Source organism: Capricornis sumatraensis, chromosome 6 (genome assembly GCF_032405125.1).
Source record: "Capricornis sumatraensis isolate serow.1 chromosome 6, serow.2, whole genome shotgun sequence".
NCBI classification, from domain to species: Eukaryota; Metazoa; Chordata; class Mammalia; order Artiodactyla; family Bovidae; genus Capricornis; species Capricornis sumatraensis.
The window spans coordinates 78591271-78614651 of NC_091074.1; the positions used below are offsets into that span (position 1 = coordinate 78591271).

The 23381-nt window shown below is 57.0% G+C and overlaps 3 protein-coding genes across 3 annotated transcripts; all 3 read right to left on the reverse strand.

Annotated features, from left to right (window-relative positions):
* Positions 1–28: 28 nt before the first annotated feature.
* Positions 29–133, reverse strand: HRURF (HR upstream open reading frame). Its single transcript, XM_068973736.1, has one exon. It carries the CDS (start codon positions 131–133, stop codon positions 29–31), a length of 105 nt encoding a protein of 34 aa, XP_068829837.1.
* Positions 134–7277: 7144 nt separating this feature from the next.
* On the reverse strand, positions 7278–10959 carry REEP4 (receptor accessory protein 4). The gene is made up of 8 exons (XM_068974128.1): positions 10514–10959; positions 9635–9707; positions 9157–9233; positions 8946–9066; positions 8415–8528; positions 7876–8011; positions 7577–7731; positions 7278–7481 (listed from the first exon to the last, which is right to left on the reverse strand). The coding sequence occupies exons 1-8, from the start codon at positions 10543–10545 to the stop codon at positions 7416–7418; spliced, it is 774 nt and encodes a 257-aa protein (XP_068830229.1). The 5' UTR covers positions 10546–10959; the 3' UTR covers positions 7278–7415.
* A 5767-nt stretch (positions 10960–16726) lies between these two features.
* Positions 16727–22487, reverse strand: LGI3 (leucine rich repeat LGI family member 3). The gene is made up of 8 exons (XM_068974571.1): positions 22282–22487; positions 21346–21417; positions 20486–20557; positions 20098–20169; positions 19923–19994; positions 18749–18918; positions 18452–18616; positions 16727–17544 (listed from the first exon to the last, which is right to left on the reverse strand). Exons 1-8 carry the CDS (start codon positions 22485–22487, stop codon positions 16727–16729), a joined length of 1647 nt encoding a protein of 548 aa, XP_068830672.1.
* Positions 22488–23381: the final 894 nt, after the last annotated feature.

Consider the following 23381-nt stretch of genomic DNA (forward strand, 5'->3'; position numbering starts at 1 on the left):
CTCTTTCCCCCGGGGCGGCGGGGGCGCTCTAGGGCCGCAGGCTGGAGGGGTCGGGCTCCGGGATCTGCAGGATGCGGCACACGGCGCGAATCGGCCGCACCAGCTTCTGGGCCGAGGCCGTGGGTTGCGCCATGGGACGCCGAGACTCCGTGCTGCGCCGCGGGGAGGGCCGGGCCGGGGCTAGGGAGCGGGTGCCCCCGGAGGGAGAGAGGGAGCCGGGCCGGGGGGAACGCGCGCCCCGGGTCGGAGATGGCGGAGTTGGGGGGAAAGGCCGGGGGGCCGGGGGGAGGGGGTCGTGCCTGGAAGGGGGGCCGATCCCGCGACCCGGGAGAGAGGCACCAGCGAGGGCGCAGCGCGGAGCGGCGCGGCTAATGGAGGGAGAGCCCAGCGGAGAGGGCAGCAGGACCTCTGATCGCCATCGCCAGACGCGCAACTGAGAGTGGGGAAGCTGCTCCGCCGGTTTCCTCCTCCAGCACCCTGCGGGAAACAGGAGCCCGTGATTCGGCGGCCCCGCCTGGGCCTGCCCCCTCCCGGGCCCCGGGGGCTTCCGCCAACGCCCCGGCGATGCCACCGGCTGCGCACGGGGAGAATGAGCCCTTTGTTCCCCCCTCCCCCCCGCGGCACCCGGGCGCCTGCCGAGAGAGGCTCCCCCGGGGCAGCGTGCCAGCTTCCCAGCCGCCCCACCCTCCCGTGGGCCCGGCCCCGGAGCCTGGCAGGCGGGCAGCACCCCCACTATAGGTGCCAAGCCCGGGAACTGGAGCAAAGGGCGGGAGGGGCCGGACCAGGCCACCGATGGGGCGGGGTGCCCCCAGGGGTGCCAGGGCAGGGCGGCTGGGAGGGGTCAGTGCCAGAGCTGGCAGGGGCAGTCGAGTTCTCACGGGTCAGTGATGGGCGCTCTGACCCACGCCAGCCACCCCGTGCCTCCTGGACCACTGGCTCCTGGTCGTCTCCAGCTCTGGCACACAGGCACACTCGCTGGCCCCACTCTGCCCAGCCTGGTCCTCATCTGGCCAAGCTGCTGTCCACCGTTCCAGACCCAAGCCCCCTTCCAAGGGGGTGTCCTGCACTAGCCATGCTAGAAGGGTCTAGACTCTATTCTGTTCTTGGTCTAAGGGTCCCAGTTTCATCCGCTGCCCAAAGAAGTGGGACCAGATGCCCTCCCACCCTGTGTTCTCGGGGTCGGCCCCTGGCCTGGGATCCCAGTGTCTCCAGGCCCAGGACTGGAGAGGAGCCCATGGGAGTGGCTCCTGGGAGGGAGCAGAGAGGAGGAGAGGAAATGGGAACGCAAGGCACCCTCCACCCGAGGAAGCATCCCAGCTCCTCTGCGGGGGTGGTTCCAGAGCACAGACACAAACAGACAGATTCAAACACACACAGACAGATTCAGACACACACAGAAACCCACACGCCCAACAGGCGCTTCCCTTCCCCTGGGGCACCCACCACCCACCCCGCACAACTCCCCTGCCTCCTTGCGGAAGCCATCCTTGGCCTGCCTTTACCCAGCCTGGGATATGGGCAGTGCCACCCCACCCACCCCCGGTCCATTGAAGGGATGAGTTCACGGATGTGGCCAGCCTTGTCCCAGGTCACTGCACCATTCCTGGAGAAGGGCGCCATGAAAGGCCTGAAGGGAGCCTTCCTTGAGAGGCCAGAGGGGAGGCAGGGATCCTTGGACCAGCTGAGAAGAGGAGGGGTCCTGAGGAGAGGAGGCTTGAAGGGGTCAGCACCGGGCACGACTTAGGTCATGTTGGCATAGATTCTCCGGCCTTTTGCCTCCCTCCAGAGGCTGGCTGGTAGGGGTTGTTTACATGACTGAGTTGTTAACACTCCCTTCCTCCCCTGGCTCCCCTGAGGGGTGGCCTGGACCTGAGTGTGCCCGGGGAAGTGATCACGGAGGGTCTAACCCAGATTGCAGTCCCAAGGCCCCCGAGCCCTATCCTCCCAATCCTAGGCTGGTTCCGGGATGCGGATGGGGGCCGGGGTGTGCCCATGGTCCCCCATTTGTGTCCTCTGGCAGCCGAAGCTTGTGGGAGAGTACGGGGGAGAGTCCAGGGGGAGAATCCTGGGGCTCGAGGCCTAGAAGAGGCTGGGCTGGCCAGGGTGGGAGTCTGTCATGAGGGCCGGTCACTGTCATGCCCCAAGGGGATGGGGACTGTCCCAGGGGAGTGGAACAGACACCCATCCCACCCCATTTGCCAGTCTCTCGGGTCACTGGACTAGACCAGGACTCTCAGGACAGGCTCCTAAAAATGCCCAGGGGGTTGTGGGGGGGGAGTGGGGCGAGAAGGAGCCCCTTTCCACCCTCACCAGTTTTCCATCCTGCTCCATAGCCCATGCCACAGGCCCAGAGCCCTTGTAGCCGGCTGTTCTGTGCCTGAGGACAGAGCAGGTCTGAGGAGACACACAAAGACACAAACACAGAAGGAAAGCCACGCAACGTGGGGACACAACGCCGGCTCCGGCTCCGTGGACAAAGGCGAGCTGACCAACACCCTCCCCCCACGAGCAGGCCGCTCCTGCCCCGCGCCGACCCCTGGAGAGCACACACACTCACACACACACACTGAGACACACGTTCCCGCTGACACGCGCAGCAGCACTCACAAGCCAGCTGACCTCACGCTGTCCCCAGAGCCCCTTACCTGGGCAAGCACAAGTGCCCCTCGGGCGGAGCAGCCCCCTGCCCAGGGGAGGGCAGCAGGCGGGGGCGGGGGAAGGAGCCCCGGAGAGTCAGGCCAAGCTGCCACTAATCCGGGCGGGGAGAGGGGGGGCACCCACGTCAGAGCGGGGACTGCCGGGTGGAGGGCATCTCAGGACATCCCCTCCCACACACGCGGCCGTCTGGGCACCTAGCCCTGCTTCCCCAGCCCCTCCATCCTTCAGACAGCTGAGGCCGGCCTCCCCCCCAACCCCCTATCCTTGTGGCAACGCCTGGGGCGGGGGCAGGGGGGAGGGGGAATACCGGGGAGATTTCTCCCAGGACGCTGGGGGAGGGGCGGAGGAAGGGAAGTGTGGAGATGCTTTGGGAGCCAGGAGGAAGCCCTGTGGCCGATGCCCCCTCCCCTCTGACCCACCCACCCACCCACATCTCTACCTATTTCCTCTTCTACCTCCCCGGTGCCCCTCCCCCCTCAACCTTCCCTCTCCTGCAGTCTAGCCACCCCGTAGGGAAAGCCACCTCATGCTGCCCCAAACTCACTCAGGACCTTCTGCCTAGCAACCCAGCTCTGGTCCCCCACCCTGGGGTTTCCCCAGCAGGGCATCATCCTCTTGCCCAGGCTTCTGCCCCTACCCAGCTACGGGGCATCTCTGATACTCTGCAGGCAGCGGTGGGGTGGGGACAAGGGATGACTGCCTAAGAGTTGTCTCCTCAACCCTCTCAAGGGTGGGGCCGTGTCAGCCAGGACTCCCCAACTCAGCCTCGGCCCGGGCTGTGTTGAAACAAGAGGCTAACCACGCTGCCGCCGCCCACAGTAACACTGAAAAATGCACCAGTGAGGCCGGGGCACCTGGAGGCCAGAGGTGGGGAAGGGGGACCAGGATCCAGAGGAGCCAAAGAGGCAAGGAGAGAAAGGAGCTGCCTGAAAGGTCCAATGGACTGTGGGCGTGGGAGGGGGGTGCTGTAGGGAGGAGGGAGTAGGAAGATCTGAAAATGAAGGACCACTAGGGAACTTGGAAGCATTGGGGGGCATCCCTCAGAAACAGGCCAGGTGGATGGGGAGGCCGGAGTGAGCTCAAACCAAGCAGGACTGGTACCTGGGCCAAGCAGAGGTGTGTGCTTCTAAGGGGACTGGCCTAGGCTCTTTATCTCTGTACCGATGCCCGTGGCAGCAGAACCTGGCCCATCTGTGCTCCAGGCCAGTTGGAATTCTGGCCAGCTCTGATTCTGCCTGGGGAGGCAGTGGGCACACTTGTGGGTAATTGGGGATGGGGGTGTGGGCAGGCCAGGGCACAGCCCAACCTTCCCCTAGGGGCCAGGCCAGAGAGGTGGCGGGTTGGGCTAGGAACCCCATGCAGAGGGAAAGGATGCCAGGCAGGTGTCTCAGTGATTCTCAGAGGGAAGCCCAGTCTGCATCCAGTGCTGCAGTCTCAGTATCACACGTGCTGGTCGAGAACTTGGATTTCTCCTTGCCCCTTCCCCTCTGGCCTCAGGAGGTCTTGGAACCCATACAACTGCAGCAGACATTCACCAAACATGTATTACAGAGACTCGGGCATTTTCAAGGCTCTGTGATGGGCACCCAGGAGATTCATAATACAAAAATGAACATACAAGGTTCCCTGGCGTCGAGAAGCTTCTGCTCCCTTGATGCTTGTTCTTTTACCAGCAAACATTTGCTGAAACCTCTCAGGTGTCAGGCCCTATGCTGGGTGCTGTGGGTGAAGACTGGGGTCAGGCATGTTAACAGACTATTAAGGGGTTTCTGGTCCCAGGCTGGGAAAGTCAGGGGAATGTCACAGAGGGGGCAATGCTGAGCTCAGAAATGAGAGAACAAGTATTTCACCATGAACCACAATATGTCACCTGCTCTAACCACTATTTGCTCCAGGACAGGATACAAAAGTAAGATGTAGATCTGTTCATTATGAAGCCACAGTGCAGTGTGGGAGGTGGTCTGGATGAGCAATCAACCCCAAGGGGACATGGGGAAGACTCACAGAGGGCTTCCTGGAGGAGGTGATGTTTGAGTAAAGTTCAAAGGGTAAATAGGAATAGGACAGAGCACGGGGGGTGGGGGAGGGTGGAGAGGGGGACAGGAAAAGAGCCTGGAGTCATGAGTCCAGATTGATAAGGTGGGGAACAAGAAGCTATTGGCATCTGGATGGGCAGGAAGCAGAGCAGGCAAGGAGCATGCAAGCACAGCCCAGAACAGGGTGAACTGGCCAGAGATCAGGAGCTTCACAAGGGCCTAGAGTCAAGGAAGGCTTTTAGGTGACATCTGATCATGAAGAAACACTGTGACAGCCTGGAAGGAAGACCATAGGAAGCACAGGAGATTCATAGAGCGGAGCAAAGGCCTAGAGGCTGATGCTGGAATGAAAGAGATGCTTCCAGAGACAGAAATAGGAGCAGCGGGGGCAGCCAGGCTAATGGGAAGGCTGGGGCCATCTCTAATTCAGCCCCGGGGCCCTAGTGACCCTGCCACTCACTGTAAGGTACCATCCGAGGAACGAGGGCAGGCGAAGCCCCACAGCTCCCAGGAAAGCTCCCTTACTGCCACACACTGTCAGCCTCCTGCAGTTACTCCCTGCTTTGAGTTTTTATTTCATTTTGACAATTTATCACATGCTCTTCTGTTTTGTTCTTTTGGTACGGGGCTGTGGATCCTGCCATTCCACCCCTACCAAAGCAACCTCTGGGCAGACTTGCCTCAGGAGATGGTGCTCTGACCCAGGGGCAGCACAATCGTGGAAAATTGCTTTATTTTTCCAAGTCTCATCCTTCCATCTGTAAAATGGCTATAACTCCCACCTGACAGTCTTGTCAGGAGGATTTAAGGAAATCACCTCTTTAAGATGCACAAGGTCCAGGACACAATCAGTATTTCATCTCTACTAGTTTCCTTCTCCTTTTCTCCCTGGCAAGAAACTTTCTCATTTACTCTCGTTCTGCGCAGTGGTTAAGAATCCTGACTCTGGGGTCAGACTACCTGGTTTCCAAGCCCAACTCTGCCACTTACTAGCTGTGTGACCTCAGGCAAATAACTTGCCCTCTCGGTCCCTGTTTTCCCTTTTGTGAAATGGAGATTATAATAATAGTAACTGCTCTGTAAAGATTGTTGTGAGGAATAAATTAATACCCGTTGGGGGCTCAGAGCAGCCCCTCCTGGGGCAGCCATAGTCTAGATGCTAGCTATTACTAGACTTTGCACCCCAAGTTTCTTGAAACATGCCTGGTACCTGGCAGATGCTCAATAAAGATTTTTTGAATGAATAAATGAAGAGATAAGGCAACCCCATGATGCAAGGGAACATCACGATAGGAAATCACTGAACACCAATCTGCGAGGAGCTAAGCCACCCAGCAGATTAAGTACCTCTCCCGAATAAACCCGGATAATCCCCACACCAAGAGTTAATCCACACTCCTCAGGTCACTCTGGGTGACTACCCCATATCCCCTCTTCCCACCTGACACTCTCCCCCATCTCTAGACTTAATCAAAGGTGGGAAAGGACAGCAGGCATATGGGTGGGAGAGGGGAGCAGCCCTAGGACACTACAATAAGACCAGGGCAGGAGAGGGCAGGGCTGGGCACCGGCTGCCCCAGGGATTAAAGGATGAAGTGGAGCCAGCAGACAGCCTGGGTCGCAGAAGAGATTCGAGGATGGGGCAGGCTGAAGACCAATGACCACAAGCAGCAGGGAAGGCCTTTGGAGGCAGAGCCAGGGTTCTTGGATCAGCCCTCCAGCCATCCAGCGGCCACGCCCCTGCAGGGGCAAGGCTCTGCTCAGCCTCCAAGCCCCGCCCTCCTTGACCTGGAAGCTGAGGGCAAACCAGACTCTGGCAGCTGCTGCCCCCCCGTGGCCACTCCATAGAGGTGCAATGCTCCCACCGTCAACCTGAGGGTTTGCAGACCTAGGCACCCCTGGAGGTGCCCAGAGGCCCGGCAGGCCCTTGGAGGAAATCGGCCTCCCCAGGCCTTATCTGGCATAGCTCAAGTTAATCCCCTGTGAGATTATCGTGCTACCTGAGGTCCCTCCCCACCTTCACTCCCACTGGTTTCTACTTCCCATGAAGGTCCGCTTCCATCTCCTCCTGACTGCTTTGTTAGACTGTCCCCTTCCAGGGCTGTCCCCCAACTCTCCTATCTCTGAGGTCCCCAGGAGCTTTCTGTAACAGTATTTTCCACATCACAACTATCTGTCAATGGCCATCTGGCCCTACTCTAGTCTCAGGCCTTTCAGCACTGGTCCTAGGCCGACTGGCCTGTGGCGGGCTGTTTAATAACATGTGCTGTGAGGACAAGGACTACAAACAGAAGAGATGGAGCACTTTTATGAGTTTATTTATCAAAACTTCCACAAACCCAGCCTCATTCATCAACACAAACCGTACAATGAGCAACCCCCCGCAACCCCACCCACACACAGGCCTTGGAAAAGGCTGTCAAGTACTTTAAAGGACAGGAAGGAAGGAACAGAGCTGGGTGACCTTTGGGTTTCATTTTCCAGGGGTCTGGGGAGGGCTCTGGTCCCACATCTGGGAAGGTAGAAGGGAGAGGAAGGCAATAAATAGAACCGTAAGCCCAGCCTGCTTTGGTACATTGTGGGTGCTGCCCTGCACGTGGCCAGGAACTATCAGCAAGAGCCAGGAGGGCCAGGAGGGCTGCTGGTATGGCCAGAGGTCCCTCGGAAGGGCCCCAGCACCCCAAAGGGCAAGAGGTAAGACCCGGCCTGGCTCCGCAGACCCTAGCTGTCCATGTCTGAGGGTGCGGTCTTTTTCCTCGTCCGAACCTTCAGGGAGCGCGAGGTGCCCTGTTGGGGGAGAGGAGGCAGGCACATTGTGAACAGTCGGGGCTGCGGCAGCAGTAAGGACAGCCCCCTTCCCTCGTGCCTGCCTCACCACCGACCTCCCGGGCCAGAGGCTTCCTCTTGATCACACGCAGACTCTGGCTGCGGCCCAGCGGCTTCTCTCGGGGCCGGGCTGGTGGCTGGGGGACCACTTCTGTGTCGGACCAACACTCATTATCTGTGTCACTGTCTCGCAGGCCCCCTGCCCGGTACCCTGTGTGGAGGAGAAGGAGACAGGAGGCAAAGCTAAGCATTTGCCAGGGCTGGGGGCAGACTGAGCCAGGCCTTCCTCCGCCCCAGGGGAGGAAACCATTCCTCTCTCTGGGGGGCAGAGTTTCGGGTCCCTCTGCCCACTCACCGATAGGTGGCCTGTGGCGGGGTACCTGGTCCTCCAGGTAGAGGGGATCCTGGTAGGTGAGGGCGGGGCCGTCAGGGATTGTGCGCAGGTCCTGCATGGAGAAGCTCCGCAGCCTCCCGGCCAGTGCACCCTGACTCTGCAAGGGAGCAGGAGCCGCTGTACCACCTGATGGAGGGGGCAGGGCTTTGGGCAGAAGGGGCCTCAGGCAGGGGAGCTGCCCAGGGAAATCAAGGCTGACCTGCGAGCAATCCCTGGGGCACAGGCCCAAAGGCAACATGGCAACCCTTCTAGTCCTGTGCCGGGGTGCCAACAGCAAGGTTGGGCCCAGAGACAAGGAGCAGTGGCTCACAGTCAACGTTAGAGCAAGAGAGTCTGAACTTCAGCTCCATGCTCCCACCAACACCGCAACCTGTCACCTTTCACCCCGGCTCCCTGGCATGGACAGCTGCTATCCCTTGGCTCCCTGACTGAGAGCTGGACCCGCCCAAAGGGCCCTGGGGGTGGGCGTAGGGCTGTTGGAAGGCTGGGGCCCAGGGCACCTTGGTAGCAGCCTGCACAGCAGCAGAGGCGGCAATGTTGAGGCCCCGCTTCCCAAAGCTGAGCACCGTCTCGTAGCTGCGCTCCTTGGCTTGCACAATGTAGGTGTCGATTTCCTGCAGATGATATGTTGGGGAGGAAAGCTCAGGCGGACTACCCGGGTCACTCCTGTACGGACCCAGAGAAACCACTGGGAGTAATGCCTCCTGGTCCACCCCATCCACAGAGCAAAGGGCTCCCCACCCACTCACCCATTCCTCCACCTCAATGATCCACCACGCTCCAGGCTCCCCACACCATCCCCAAACCAGCTTCCAGCTGATGTTTTACACCCTCCAAAGATCATTCACCTGTGCACCCATTTGATTAGTCCAGAAGAGGAAGAAGGCAAGGCTCTGTCAAGGTCCCACAGTTCAACAGCAGTAGGACTGAGATTAGAGCCCAGATGTCGCCCAGTGTCTCAGGCCCCAAATCCAGGGCTCCTCCCCTTGCACCGACCCCTACGCTGCCCACCCTGCCTCCCCCTGGGGTACCTTCTCATGGCGAGACAAGGATGGGTGGACAAACTTTCGGTAAAGCATGCTGGCCCCCCTGGTGTAGGGCGAAAGCAGCCACAGCACAAATGCCATCTTGATCTCGTAGTAGAAAGGGAACCTGTGAGAGCAGAGGGGCAAGGTCCACCAGGGAGCCAGGCCAGGGAGAGCCAGCCCCTCCACGCAGCCCACAGAACCCCGGTGCCCGTACCAGGAAATAAAGATGTCCGTGAAGGTCTCCACCGCCATGAAGAGCGCAAAGACGATCCAGTACATCATCCATCGGACCTGGATAGGGTGAGGCGGGGCGAGAGGTCAGGAGCCAGAAGCTGAACCGGCAATACCAACTCTCCTGTCCTGGGCTGACCCAGTCCAGAGATTCCAGAAAGCCCTTCCCACTGCATTCCCCTGGCACTTGGCTGGCCTTACAGAATTGCCTCTGGGAAACTGCCACTCATTCCTGTACCCACCCTCAATCAGCTTCACCCACAAGATCTTACAAAGAACCCCAACAGCCCACCCTCCATTCACACCCATGCTGCTTCAGGATATCCCACCAGATTATACCCCTGAAAAAGAGGGAGCCCAGCTTGGACCCCACACACCTCGCCAAATCCTACCACACACCTCGCCAAATCCTACCACACCCCTCACCTGGGCTGAGCCCTCCTGCCCACCCCCACACTCACATATTCACGAATGTTCTTGGTCTTCACAGCCTTGTAGGAAGCATAAGCTGGGTACAGCATCCCAAACACCAGCCTGAAGAGCAGCTCCCAAAACAGAGGAGAAGTGTGAGGGGCACCATTCCCCACCCCCTGCCAGGTGGCCGCCTCCCAGGTTCAAGGCGGCAGTACCTGCCCTGTTCTTCCCGCTTGGCTTGCACAACCTGTGCCTGAGTCAGTGCCCTGGAGGCCACCTCCCTACCCTGCTGTTTACAAACACCCCAAGCCTGCTCAGGCCTGCAAAAGTGGCCCATGGGTGCATGATGCAGGGAGAGCACAAGGTGGGTGGGAAGCAGGCTTCGGAGCTGTGAGAACACCAGGCTGATTCCTCTCCTGGACGTGCCATCAGGCGCAGGGCCATCAGATCCGGCAGTGCCAGGTTGCAGACAGAGATATTTCAGCCAGGTGCTAGAGTACCGAACGGTGACAAGTAGGACTGAGTGGGGAGGCTGAGGCCAGGATGGTGAGTCACGTGAATGACTACTCAGTTGGGAAGCGCCCACAACGTGCCACATCTTGTGTCTGCCAAGGGGCTGCTGGCCGGCCTGTGGTCCTCTCTCTCCCACGCACCTGCCTGCAAAGTGTGTCTGACTGCAAGGGGTTTCGCCTGGGCGTCAGCCAAGTAGGCTTGAGGGTGGGGGTACCAGCGCGCCCCACCCACCCCCACCCCCGCATGCCTTGTGCAGGTTCACAAGTCCGTTAACCCCTGCCGTGAATGTTGGAAGGAGGGAAAATGTGTAAGGGAGCTCAGAAAGCCCCCTTTCCACCTGACAGTCCCAGTTTCCACCCCAGGAGCGGGTTGAAACCCAGGGACAGAGGGAGTATTAGAACGGCCATACTCACACCACCAGGCGACAGATCATCCACGACACCATTCTGCAGCCTTGGGAAGGAAGGGCGATCCCTCCAGGAAGACGACCAGAGAGAGGGACGCGTACGCCACGGTGGAGGTGCAGGAACCACAGGGGCACTAGGGTTGCCCCTTTGTGGAGGCGGAGCCTGCCGCTCACTAACTCCTCGGTGCGGAGAGCCTAAAGAAAGGGGAGATGAGCGGGCCGGGGCAGGCAGGACCGACTCGGGAGCCGGTACCCGCCAGCGCGCTCCTTCGCCCCGCCGCGCCGCTCTGACAGTTACAGCCCTGACCCGCACTTCCTGCTCCGGAGAACGAAGCGTTCGGCCCTTGCCAGGGGCACCGCGAGTCCCGGGCCAAGGGTGGCTGGTCGCAGCCTGCGCTCGTGCAGGTCCCCGGGCCCTCAGTGCGCCGGGCCACCGGCACCGGCTTCGGGGCGGAGTTTGCAACTCACTTGAAAGTTGCACGGAACTGGGCGCTGCCCAACCCCAGGTCTCCGGCGCGGGGCGCAGGCGCAGAGAGGCTCCGAAGGGGGCGGGGCGAGGCCAGGGAGGCGAGAGGCCTGCCACTTAAAGTGGCGATGCTCAGCCGTCTCGCGGCTGGGGTCCATAGGTTGGAGTAGCCCTCGAAATGGGAAATTTGGAGGTGGGAAGCGGAAACAAAAAGGTGGGGCCGGGGGAGGAGGAAACGAAGGAAATTCGGAGTCTTGACTTTTCGGGGCTCTTTACTGGCTCCTCTCTTTTACCTCGTTTTCCCGCCCTCTGTAAGATGGGAATGGGCGTGAGATGGGTGGAGGTCCCGGGTTAGAGGCTCAGTCGAGAACTAAAGGAGGTTTGGCTGAGCGCCGCAAATCTCGCTCTTACAAGCACTAGGTCAGGAGATGGATAAGCGCTTCAGAGGTGCTGAGGTGACCTAGACGGAAAGCGGAGAAGACTCGGAGGAGAGGGAATCTGAGGGGCTCATCACCCCCATCCCAACGCACCCTGAAGGGTGGGCTGCAGGAGTTGACTTCTCCCACGTCCGTGGGCAGGCAGATTTGAGAAATTCTGGGTGAAGTCCTCAATCCATCTTCCCCCAAAGTTTGAAATGCCACCTATTTTCGTGAGTCAAGAGCACAGATATCCCTGAGAGCTTTAGTATCAAGAATCGCCACTTTGTAGTGCATTTTTGAGCACAAGGCTTGAACTTTACAAGACCCCCTTTTTACCATTTAGGAAGTAGGCTCAATGGTGGAAAGTAACTTGCTCAAGGGCACCTGATGGTGTTTGACGGTGGACTATAAACAAATGTTTGGCTCAGCCTTCTTTTGAGGGGAGCTCTAAGAAGGGACAGGTAATGGGAAAGCTCCTCTAGGAGGAAGGTATGTATCTGCAAGAAGGTGGGAGGCTAAAAGAGAAGACTTGCAACATTGTAACACATATTTTAGTATATATGCCACTCGACTGAGTGATATATACATATATATATATACATATATATATATACACATATATATATGTATATATATATGGAAAGTGGTAGTCACTCAGTCGTGTCCACCTCTTTGTGACCCCATGGACTGTAGCCACCAGGCTCCTCTGTCTATGGAATTCTTCAGGCAAGAATACTGGAGTGGGTAGCCATTCCCTTCTCCAGAGGATCTTCCTGATCAAGGGATTGAACCTGGGTTTCCCTCATTGCCAGCAGATTCTTTACCATCTGAGCCACCAGGGAAGCCATATATCTATTTCTATAAAAATTATTTTTGAAAAATCAAAAGAAGACAATCTTTGCTGCTTCTACAGCTTTGCAGGTGGGGTTGCATTCTTTGTACCTCTTCTGCTAGGTGCCCCATTCCTCCTTCTGGACATGGGGAGCACATCACCCTCCCCCGACCCAGCACAGCCTCTTCACTGCCTCACGGAGCTAAAGTGAGGATGACAGCTGAGCAGCCAAGAGCTGTGGGGGCAGTTACTACTTTTTATTACAGCCATAGTTAACCCTTGCCATCTTTCAGAAGGACGGAGTAGCTAATGATGGAGGCTAGGGAAAGGAGGCTTTTGGGAGTAAATAAACACTCAGTGATTATACAGTCATAATTATGATCATCAGTTTTATTGGTACTGCTGAGTGGGAGAGCTTGCAGTGAAACCGGCCCACAGGAGAAACTCCCCCAAGGCCCTGATGCCTCCTTCTCTCCGCCCCCACCTGCTCATGCTTTTTGGAGCTCCCACCTAGACTGGAGGAACAAGAACCATCCAGGGCTAAGGTACAGGCAAGAAGGTCCTGACCACCATGCAACATTGTAACAAAAGTGAAAAATACCCTTGTCTTCTTGGGGTAGAAGGATGTGATTGATCCTCTGGACAGCTCAGGAGGAGCAGGGTGGGGAAGTGCAGAAAAGGGAAAAGACATCGATTCTTCTGGAAGTAAGGCTGCCTGGGCTGACTGTGTGCATGTGAACCTCTAGCAGCCTTCGGTACTTGCTGGAGATCGGCCTCTCCTCCCCTACCCTCAGTGCCTTCCAGAGTCACCTGACCTCAGCATCACAGGCTTCGCTTTACCCCCATTCACTGGAGAGGAGCTCCCCTGTGCCCACTCTAAGCCAACCCAACTGGGACTATCTCTCAAAGGGAGACTCTTGGTCCCAGTGACTGTGCTTGGAAAATGTAAGAGACAATATGCCAGAGGTCTGTGGCTCAAAGCAGAGCTCAGCAGGGAGGGGCGTGAGGCTGACAGCTGAGGGGGGTCACCCTCTTGGGCTTTGGCAGAGTGAGTGGACTCTACCTCTCACGCCCTTTGGTCCTGAGCTGTTGACACAGTCACCCGGTTACATTGGGTTGCTAAGCAGCTCTCTGGACATACAGATGACCTGCCCCTGGCAGGTGACCATGCAGGCATACGGTGGATTCCAGCCCTGCCTTGTGCAAAAAGCTGGGCATTCAGGAGGGGGAGTGTCTCTCATCCCCGGGAGGTGCCCTGGTGGGGGGTGGGGAGCGACAGAGTGATGTTTATCTTTCTACTCGGTGACAAAATGCCAACATGTCTAGAAGACTAAACCCACTGTCCCTGGCAACCTCTCCCCTGGCAGAGGATGAGACCCCATTTGAAAAAGTAGGACAGGCATTCCCAGGACAGTATGGCTGGGGGACCCAGGAGGTCCCTGTGCTAAGCCAAGAGCACGTGAATATGGTTTCAGAAGGTGGAAACCCAGACATATCACCTATGCGGTTCCCTGTTGTGAGAACTGGGCATCTGAGGCTAAAGGTAAGATGTAGGGTACAGGGGCTCTGTGAAGATACTGAAGGACAGGGAAGCTTGGCGTGCTGCAGTCCATGGGGTCGCAGAGTCAGACATGACCTAGTGACTAAACAACAAAAACAGGGGCTCTGAGACCCAAGATGGGTAGGAATCCTCATCCATAGAAAGTGGGTCTCCTCAAAGATCAGCCTTCTCCCTGCCATTAAACAGTCTTCTGTGAGACACTTGGGTATCTCATAGAGTCCTACAACCAAAAAGTCTTAGCTTTGTGCCAGACACATGATTCTAAGGGTCATACATATATTATTGTTGTTCAGTAGCTCAGTTGTGTCCAACTCTTTGCGACCCCATAGACTGCAGCATGCCAGGCTTCTCTGTCCTTCACCATCTCCCAGAGTTTGCTCAAACTCTTGTCTATTGAGTCACTGATGCAATCTAACCATCTCATCCTCTGCCGCCCCCTTCTCCTTTTGCCTTTGATCTTTCTCAGCATCAGGGTCTTTTCCAATGAGTTGGCTCTTCACATCAGATGGCCAAAGTACTGGAGCTTCAGCCTCAGCATCAGTCCTTTCAATGAATATTCAGGGTTGATTTCCTTTAGAATTGACTGGTTTGATCTCTTTGCTGCCCAAGGGACTCTCAAGAGTCTTCTCCAGCACCACAACTCAAAAGCATCAATTCTTTGTTGCTTAACTTTCTTTATGGTCCAACTCTCACATCGGTACAAGACTACTGGAAAAACCATCGTTTTGACTATATGGACCTTTGTCAGCAAAGTGATGGCTCTGCTTTTTAATATGCTGTCTAGGTTTGTCATAGCTTTCCTTCCAAGGAACAAGCATCTTTTAACTTCATGGCTGGAGTCACCATCCACAGTGATTTTGGAGCCCAAGAAAATAAAATCTGTCACTGTTTCCATACATACATCAACATATTATAAATCTAATGCATTCAAATCTCACACTAATCCTGTCAGGTAGGTAGCATGGTTAGCCACATTTTTCAGATGAGGAAACTGAGATTCAGATAGGTGAAGGAACATGCTTGAGACCTCCCAGCTAGTAAGTGGCACAATCAGGATCGGGCAAAGTAGGTTTTATTATCTACTTTACAGAAAGAGACTCTCAGCTGGAGGAAATCAGTCCACTTGCTTGAAATCTCACACCAGGTCTGAGGGTGGCAACCATGATGCATGTTTGTCCAGCAGAGGGGGATGGAGAGGCGACGAACCACTGAGCTTGTCCTTAGCCCTATTGGTTGGACTTGACCTGACCGAGGGACAGACTCTGATCTCAGTGGGCCCCAAGACTGTGATCTCCAGGAAGGAACACTTGGCCATGAGTCAGCCCCAGGTGATGGAGACTAGTCACACTGGCCCAGCAGCTGAGTGTCATCAACGTGAACTCCTGACCCCAGCACCAGCTGACCATGGGATGCTTACTCCTTCCGTAGAGGGAGGGGAGCAGGGAGGAAGGGGGTCTGACATCTGATGCTGGCCCCCTCTAAGCATCAGGGACAGAAAACACAGCTTTGTTCTTAAGGAAATAGGAGCTGCAGATCATCGCTATTGGATACCTGAGAGCCATCAGTGGGGTGGGATTTTTATTTGAAACAAGTGAATCAGATCATTGCCCCCAAGTGCTTCTTGGGGTGGGATCTTGCTACCTGGGGGCCCTCATACCATTTGGGCACAGGGAAGAGCCTCCCCACCCTGTGCCTCCCCCACCAATTCTGCATCTCAGAGCCTTCTATTCCCAGTGTACAGCAGAGGGCAGCAGAAGCTTGGCTGTCAGGGGCCGCTTCCTCAGGACCCTCCCTCCCTCCCTCTCTCCCCGCTCGAGACTCAGCTTGCATTGAAAGGCAGTGCTCTTGGGGTGTGTCTCTGTGGTTCAGAGGGGTGCCAGGGCCCCCAGGGTGCTCTCCACTCCTGGCACCTGCCCAGATACCTAAGGTGCTTGGCCAGCCCATGGACACATCCAAAGGAGCCCACACAGCACAGGGTCCACGTCCCAAAGGTAGGGCTGAACCCAGAGGGCAGTCAGAGGCAGGGGCAGCTACAGGAAAGAAAAGCAGAAGGCCTTTACCTGGGTGGTCTCCTGTGAGTGAACCAGATTCAGGGTGAGAGAAGGAAACTCCAGTGAGAACAGAGACAGCGCTGGGAAGAAGTCAGGGTCGGCTGTTGTTGTTATTGCTTCAGGCGGAGGGGCTTTGTCCCCCAGGAAGTCCGGCTGGTACCCAGAGGCTGGTACCACCATTCCCGTCTTATCAGCCATGGGGTGGGCACACCAGGGGGTGAGTGGAGGAGGACCGGTACTATGTGCCCCTCCAGGAAGAGAGGCAAGGTCACGGAGGAGACCCCCTTCAGGCAGCACTGAAGCTGTACATGTGCACACGGAGACAGGCGTGTAGACAGATGTGTGTGCATGTCACTGAAGGAGTGTGTCCACGTCCACATGTGCCCGCAGAGGGCATGTGGCATGGGAGAGTGTGCCCGGCAGCATGAAGGATGTGGCCACGGGCTGCAATGCGGAGCGTGAGCAGGTAAACAGACACCCGGAGCACCAACAGGAAAGACTAGAGGGTCAGAAGGTTAAGCCGAAGAGCAGGAGGGAGCAGTTCAGCCTCCCTCGCTCCCTCCCAGGACCCCTCCCCAGGCCAGAGCACGTGGAAGGCAGCAGAGCAAGGGCGGCCGCGGGCGGGGTCAACAGGCGTCCATACGTGGGAGGGCACTGGGCGCTGGGTTGCCAGGTGTGCATACAAGTCTTCATGCTGATTCCAGTGAAGATTAAGGGGCATCCCTGGGCTATAGTTCATGGTGCGGCCCATGCTCACTGGGGTGTGTACATGTGAGAGCACGTGTGTGGATGGGCTATGTGTGTCTTCCCACAAGCGCATATGTGGCTCACCTGGAGGCTCCGACCCAGCCTCCGGCGTTGCCCGAGGAACCCCAAAGCCCCCGCAGCTCCCTAGGCACTGAGGTCCACCACCACATGTCGGTACACCAGAGTCTGTCCCTTGAAGCTGGGCGCCAGGAGCAGCTGGGCATCTCCAGCCGGCATGTAGCAGAAAGCCCGGGGGGCCTGCACTGCCAGCTCTTGGAACCGCAAAAACTTCTGCCGCCCTTCATCCCACTGGTAGATCTGTGTGAAGGAGAAGTCGCTGCCTAATGCCAGGTAGCGGCGGCCGCCCACCAGGAAGGGTTGCAGGGCTAGCGAGCCCCGGGAGGGCAGGGCCTGCACCTCGGAGAAGCGGGCGCCCTCCCAGCGCAGGATCTTGGAGTCACCGATGTAACGGCTGAGGCACAGGTAGCTGTCGCGGCCCGCACGGAAGTGTTTCACTGCCTGGGCATCAGGCACCTGAGTCACCTCACCCTGAGCCACAAACTGCTTCTGGGTGCGACTCCACTGATAGATGACGGGAGCCTGCGAACTGCTGGACACGATTAGACGCGGCTTTCCCTCGCCATCCACGAATTCCAGGTCGGTGTCACGGTGCCAGGGGTGCAGGGCCTGGTGGGAGTAGAAGCCATTCTGGTGCCAGCGGTAGAGGCTGGTGGCACCCGCCTTGGAGCTGTCGGCCACAGCAAAGTACCAGTCACCATCGATGCGGAAGGCCTCGAGGTCGTTGGGCTTGCGCACACGCTGAGGGTCAATATCCTGCAGCTTGGTGAAGCGTGTGGTGTTGGGGTCCCAGTGGTAAATGTAAGAACCCCCAAACAGCTGGGCCACCACCACGTACAGCTGGCTGTCCACCACCATCGGCTTGCAGTGCACCGCAGAGGGGGCTGCAGGGTGGAGGAGAGCAGTATTAGGGGCCCCCCACACCACACCCTCAGAAAAGAGGGTCGGGCCCTTCCAAATAAGACTCTCTGCTACAGCATTCTCTCCCTGCTGAATATCCATCGTGTGCTCAATGCGTTCTAATTGTCTCACAGCTAAGAATCCATCTCACCGTCACCCTCCCTTTGCCTTTGACCCCAGAGTTCCAATATAAGCTTACACTGAGCACAAAATAGGTGTTGCTAGATATTGACCAACTGAATAACCATCATGTCAGTATATTGTGTACAAAGGCTCAGTGGTAAAGAATCACCTGCCAATGCAGGAGACACAGGTTCTATCTTTAATCCAGGAAGATCCCACAGGCTTCGGAGCAACTAACCCAGTGCACCACAGCTATTAAGCCTGTGCTCTAGAGCCTGGGAGCTGAGACTACTGAGCCTACCTGTGCTGAGCCCATCTGTGCCACACCTGCTGAGGTCTGCATGCTCTAGAGCCTGTGCTCCACAGTAAGAGACGCCACTGCAATGAGAAGCCCATGCAGCAGCGAAGACCCAGCACAGCCAAGATTAAAATACATAAATAAGTAAATATATATATATACACATATGATTCAGCTTAGGCATCCCCTCTACCAGGAAACCTTCCCTGATTGCCCAAGGTAGGCCTCTCCTTTGGCCCCCAGAGGATTGTGGTCATATCTTCCTCCTAGCACCTATGTATTATGTGGATGTTATCTGTGTATGTGTCAACCCTTCCCCCTACCCCCCGCCTCGCCAAAGACTAGGAAAGTTCTTCTTATGGACAGAGACCATGTCTCATCTATCCTTCTACCTGTAGGAACTCAAGGAAGAGGAACAACAGAGCCCACCCCACCCTCAGGGCCACAACAGCCAGGCCAGGCCTAGATACCTGGGATTCTATCATAGTCTCGAAGCTGCCTTTCAACGTAGTCCCACTTGAGGATGGTGCAAGCGCTGGCTCCTGGCTGGGCCAGAGCCAAATAAAGATCGCTGGAGTAGAGGAAGGGCTCGGCTGACACTGCTGGGAAGGACAACGTCTGGTACAACACGAAATCTGCAGGGACGAGGGGTTAGGGGTTAGGGTTAGGTTAGGGAGAAGGGTTAGGGCTACTCGACTGGCAAGGCAGGGCACCGGGAGCATCCCAGGGGAGACCCAGCCTGATGCCCAAGGTGGGGCATCTCCTACCTGTGGTGATGCAGTCGAACTCACGCAGTGGTAGATCCTGCACCTTGTGCTCTTGGAAGCGGGGTGGGCTGGCGCAGTAGATGGGTGCCACCGTGGTGTTGGTGTGTGCCAGCCACTCCACCAGCCACTTCACCTTGCAGTCACAATTGAGCGAGTTGCCCCGCAGGTCCCTGGATCATGAGGGTGATGGAGGAGGCACAGAGAGGGGCAGGCTCTCAGCTGCTCTGCCCACCCAGGCCCTCTAGGTTTTCAGTAGATGTTGGCAAGGCTGCTGCTGGTTGCTTATGTGGCATCTTTGTGCCAGTTAGAGAGAGGTCCCCCATGGGGTGGGCTCAGCCCCGCAGACATGTGCTTGACCAGGAGAGTACAGGCTGAGTTTCAGCCCCTGCTTGTCTCCTTGGCCAGGTGCCTTTTCCTGTGTATGACTTCCATATCAATCTGCTTCATCCCCGTTCCTCCAAACTTTCCTCAGTCTGGGGCTTTTTTTCTTGTAGAAAAACTGATCAATGACTGTGGCTATGCCACTAGACTTTAACACAGATTCAAATCAAACATATGTTTTAAAAGCATATATTCAAAAAGTACACTGTAGGAAGAAGGCTCAAGAGGGAGAAGACATATGTATACTGATTGGTTTCCCAGGGGGCGCTAGTGGTAAAGAACCCATCTGAGATGAGGGTTTGATCCCTGGGTGGGGAAGATACACTGGAGGAGGGCATGGCAACCCACTCCAGCATTCTTGCCCAGAGAATCCTATGGACAGAGGAGCATGGCGGGCTACAATTCATAGGGTGGCAAAGAGTCAGACACGACTGAAGCAACTTGGCATGCACAGAGCTGATTCACGTTGTTGTACAGCAGAAACCAACACATTTTAAAGAAATTATCCTCCATTTAAAAATAGATTAAAAAATAAAATACTTCCCAAATTGGAAAAAATATACACATAATGTCTTGCATGCATTTTAAGAGGGTCCACAAATGCCTTGAAGAACCTCAACTTGAAAGGCTACCAATCTCTGTATAAATCAACCTAGCCTTCTTCCCCGCCCAAATCTAAACCCTCCCAGCCTGTCAAGACCTTATGATCTTCCAATTCTGGCTCCCACACTGCTCCCTCCAGGGCCACGCCCTTCTGTGCCATTGTCAACAAAAGGTAGAACTCAGGCCTTACAATTCACTCAGGATGTCCAGGGGCCGAAAGATGTCTCTAGGCAGTGTCTGCAGGTTATTGTTGGCCAGTGAGCTGAAAGAGAGACCTCTGGGTCACCTACCTGAAGGTCATGGCCAAGGCCAAAGGCCACAGGAGACAGGGGCTTTGGGCCGGTGTATGAGCGTGATGTACTCACAGGTGCGTCAAAGACTTGAGTCCTCGGAAGGTAAACTTGGATAATGCCCAGATGTCATTGTTCTCAATGAAGCTGGAGAAAACAAGAACTTATTTCAGCTGCCATTCAGCATCCCAGACCACTTCCCCCAACCCCAGCTGCTTCCCTATTGCCCTCCTAGATTCCAGCCCATGACCCTAAGGCAGGCTTTCATTCTGAATCGGGACATGAAGCCTGTGGTGACAGGCATCCAGGCGGGATGGTTTACGCAGAGGGATGGATGAAACGACCTTCTGCTTGGGCCCTGCAGTCAGAGGATTCAGAGCTCTCTTCCCACCTCCCCTCCAGCCCTCCTCTCTCCATCTCTGTTCTCAGCCCTTCTCCCAATTCCCCTTTCCTTCCCACGCACAGGTACTGCAGGTGTGACAGTCCTGTGAAGGCATTGTCTCCAATCAGTGTAAACTTGTTGGAATTGAGTAACCTGCAGAGACAAAGGCGGATTAGTGTTTCCAAGGGCACGCCTGCTATGCCAGCTCCCAGCCAGTTGCCTCACCCCCAAGCCATGCCTCCCACCCTGGGGACCCTAGCAGAGAGTCCCGGAGCAGCCTGGGTGGCAAGTCCAGGCGGGAATCTGCTCTGGTCCCAGAAGCTCCCAGAGCCCCCATTTGCTCCTCGGGCATGTCTCTCCTGTCAAGTTGGGTCCTTCCCCACCGCTCTGCCTCCCACCCTCACCCAGCTCACTCCAGTTCCTCTCAGACCGATGGCAACTTTGAGGATAATCACGTTTATCTTTTCTTGTGACTGGGGCTTCACGCATAAATATCTCCCTTTAGAATTCCAGACCCTCCTGTCTTCCCTCCCTTTCAGCTCCAAGCTCTCTTTTCAAACCCTGATCCTTGGGGTCACTTGTCTCTAAGGTGACCTCTCTCACCTGCACTGTCCACCCTCTGGCTCCAGCCCAAACTACCGCACCCAATTCTTTGGGGTCTCCAGAGGACACAAGTCCATTCCTAACCGGGCCCCAAATATCCCCGTTCTTTGCTTTTGCGTGCAACCTGGACCTTCCTTCCCCAAATTGCTGCTCTCTGCGGCCCTCTGGACTCCGCACTGCTTCACTGTTTGCGGCTCTCTCACTGGAGCGAAAGTAAGGGACACCTGCACCTTGACCTCCACAGACAACTTAGGACCACTCTCCTCTCCCCTCCCCCTAGTCTGAGATCCTTCCCTTCCCCTGCCCGACCCTGCCCTTCAGCAAAGCCCTGTCCATACAGGAACTGCAGCAGTGGCAGGTGGGAAAACGCTCCATCCTGGATCTCCGAGAAGGCAGCATTCACCAGCGTCCTGCAAGGTACATCTGAGTGTCAGTAACCAAGGGGAGAATACAGGACTGTGCTGGGATGGCATGAGGTGGACAGGGCAATGTCTTCTGTATACACTCACCTTGGAAACTCCCCATGTCACCTGGCTCCACCCCCCTCTCCCTCAACCTGAGGCTATTTTCCCCTTCTCACAAGCTCATTATCATCCTTCACTACTGACTCCCTGAGTACCAAGGACCTCGGCCCAAAGAAGGTTCCATTACCCATACCTGCTTCATCATCCAAACACCCACAGTGTGCTGGGTGCTGTTGAGGGATGGAGCACTGGGATGGGGCGGTGGATTAGCATCTTTCCCTCAGGGACCAACCACACAGCCTATCTAGTCCCTGAGGCTGCTTGCTGCAAGTGATAGGCTGGCTGGCCCCGTGCAGAGTGCTGGCAAGACCAGTGGCAGGCGTCCACCAGTGCCAGGGCATGGTAGGGGTGTATCTCCCTTCCACCCTTCCCCCTGCTGCCACCTTCCCCCTCCAAGAGGCCTTCTGTCCTCGGTATGACATCACAGGCAGGGGCCCCCATGCTCATGTAAACAACCCCCTCCCTCCAAGTCCAGCGCCCGCACACAGTAGGTCTCATTAATGCTCATGGTGATGATGATTCTTTCTTGGCCATAAACACTCTTTTTTCCAGCCATGGCTGCTTTCCCCAGCACAACTGCAGAACTCCCAGCCAGGCTGCTGCCTCTAATCTCCAGTTCCTGAGGACCCCTGGAGCCCTCCTGGTCCTCACACTCTGTAGACGGGGAGCAGGGGTTCTCCCCAGAGCAGGGTTTTTGCCTTCTTCTTTCCAGCTCCCCCACCCAACCGCACCCCAGTCCAGAGCACTCACAGAGAGATGACCTCGGAGGGCAGGTTCCTGGGCACTGCCTTAGAGTCCACGCAGAAGGCAGTGTCCCTAGTGCAGGAGCAACTCGGGGGACAGGGGGGCGTCTTGGGGGGTCTCTTGGCGCCGACTTGCAGCATTAGGCAAAGGCCCAGGGTAGACAGCGCCAGCCGCCGGAGCCCTGAGACCCGCCTGGCCTGCAGCCCCGCCATGCTGCCTGCGAGCTTGCGGCCCCCGCCCCGCCGCTCCCGGCCACCCCGTGTGGGCGCTCCCGGGCAGCCGCTGTGACAGCTAGGGCCCCCCTGGCTGTCCTCTGCAGAGCTACTCCTCCGGCCCTCGGGCGCCGGCCGCCGTCCCCGCCCCTGCTCGCTCTCGCGAGCCGAGCACTCGGAGAGATGCAGAGATGCGCGGAGCCGGGGGCCCAGCCAAGGGCTGACAGGTTGGGAGGACGCGGACTGCGGCGGGCGGCGGGGGCGCGCAGGGCGGAGCGGGGGAGTCCCCGGTGTGGGGAGGGGAGTAGCCACAGAAAGGAGTGGTTGCGCCCCGGTCAGCCGCTGCGCGCCCTACCGGCGGGACCATCGGCTTACCGGCCTGGCACCCAAAGCGGCTGGGCGCGCGCGCGCGCGCGCGCAAGATCTCCTTGTGAACCTTCGCGCGGGCACACTTGTCTCTGCTCGGACATGTATTTCCCCGGGGCAGGCATTTCTACGCTTTGGATCTATGTGCCTCTGTGCTTCTGTTTTGGCCCCCAGCGGCCTGTAAGCAGAGTTCGTGGGCATGCCATGTGTCATAAGTGACATGTGTGTATCTGTTCACATCTCCAAAGGCTAGTCAACAGAATGTGCCTTTGTGTCTGTGCGAACCTAAACGGGAAATATCACTGGAGCTGGAATGGGAACGTGTGGAAATCCAGAACATTCCTCATGAGGCACAGTCTGTGGTCGTGGGTACTGGGAACAGCCTTGGGCATTTCCAGTCCAACCCTTGGTTTAACAAAGGAGGAAACTAAAGCCCCAATGCAGAGGAAAGCAGCCAACCTTGTTATCACATCTATTAGTGTGCTGTGTACTCTGTGTACTTAATCGCCTCAACCTTTTGAGGTCTTT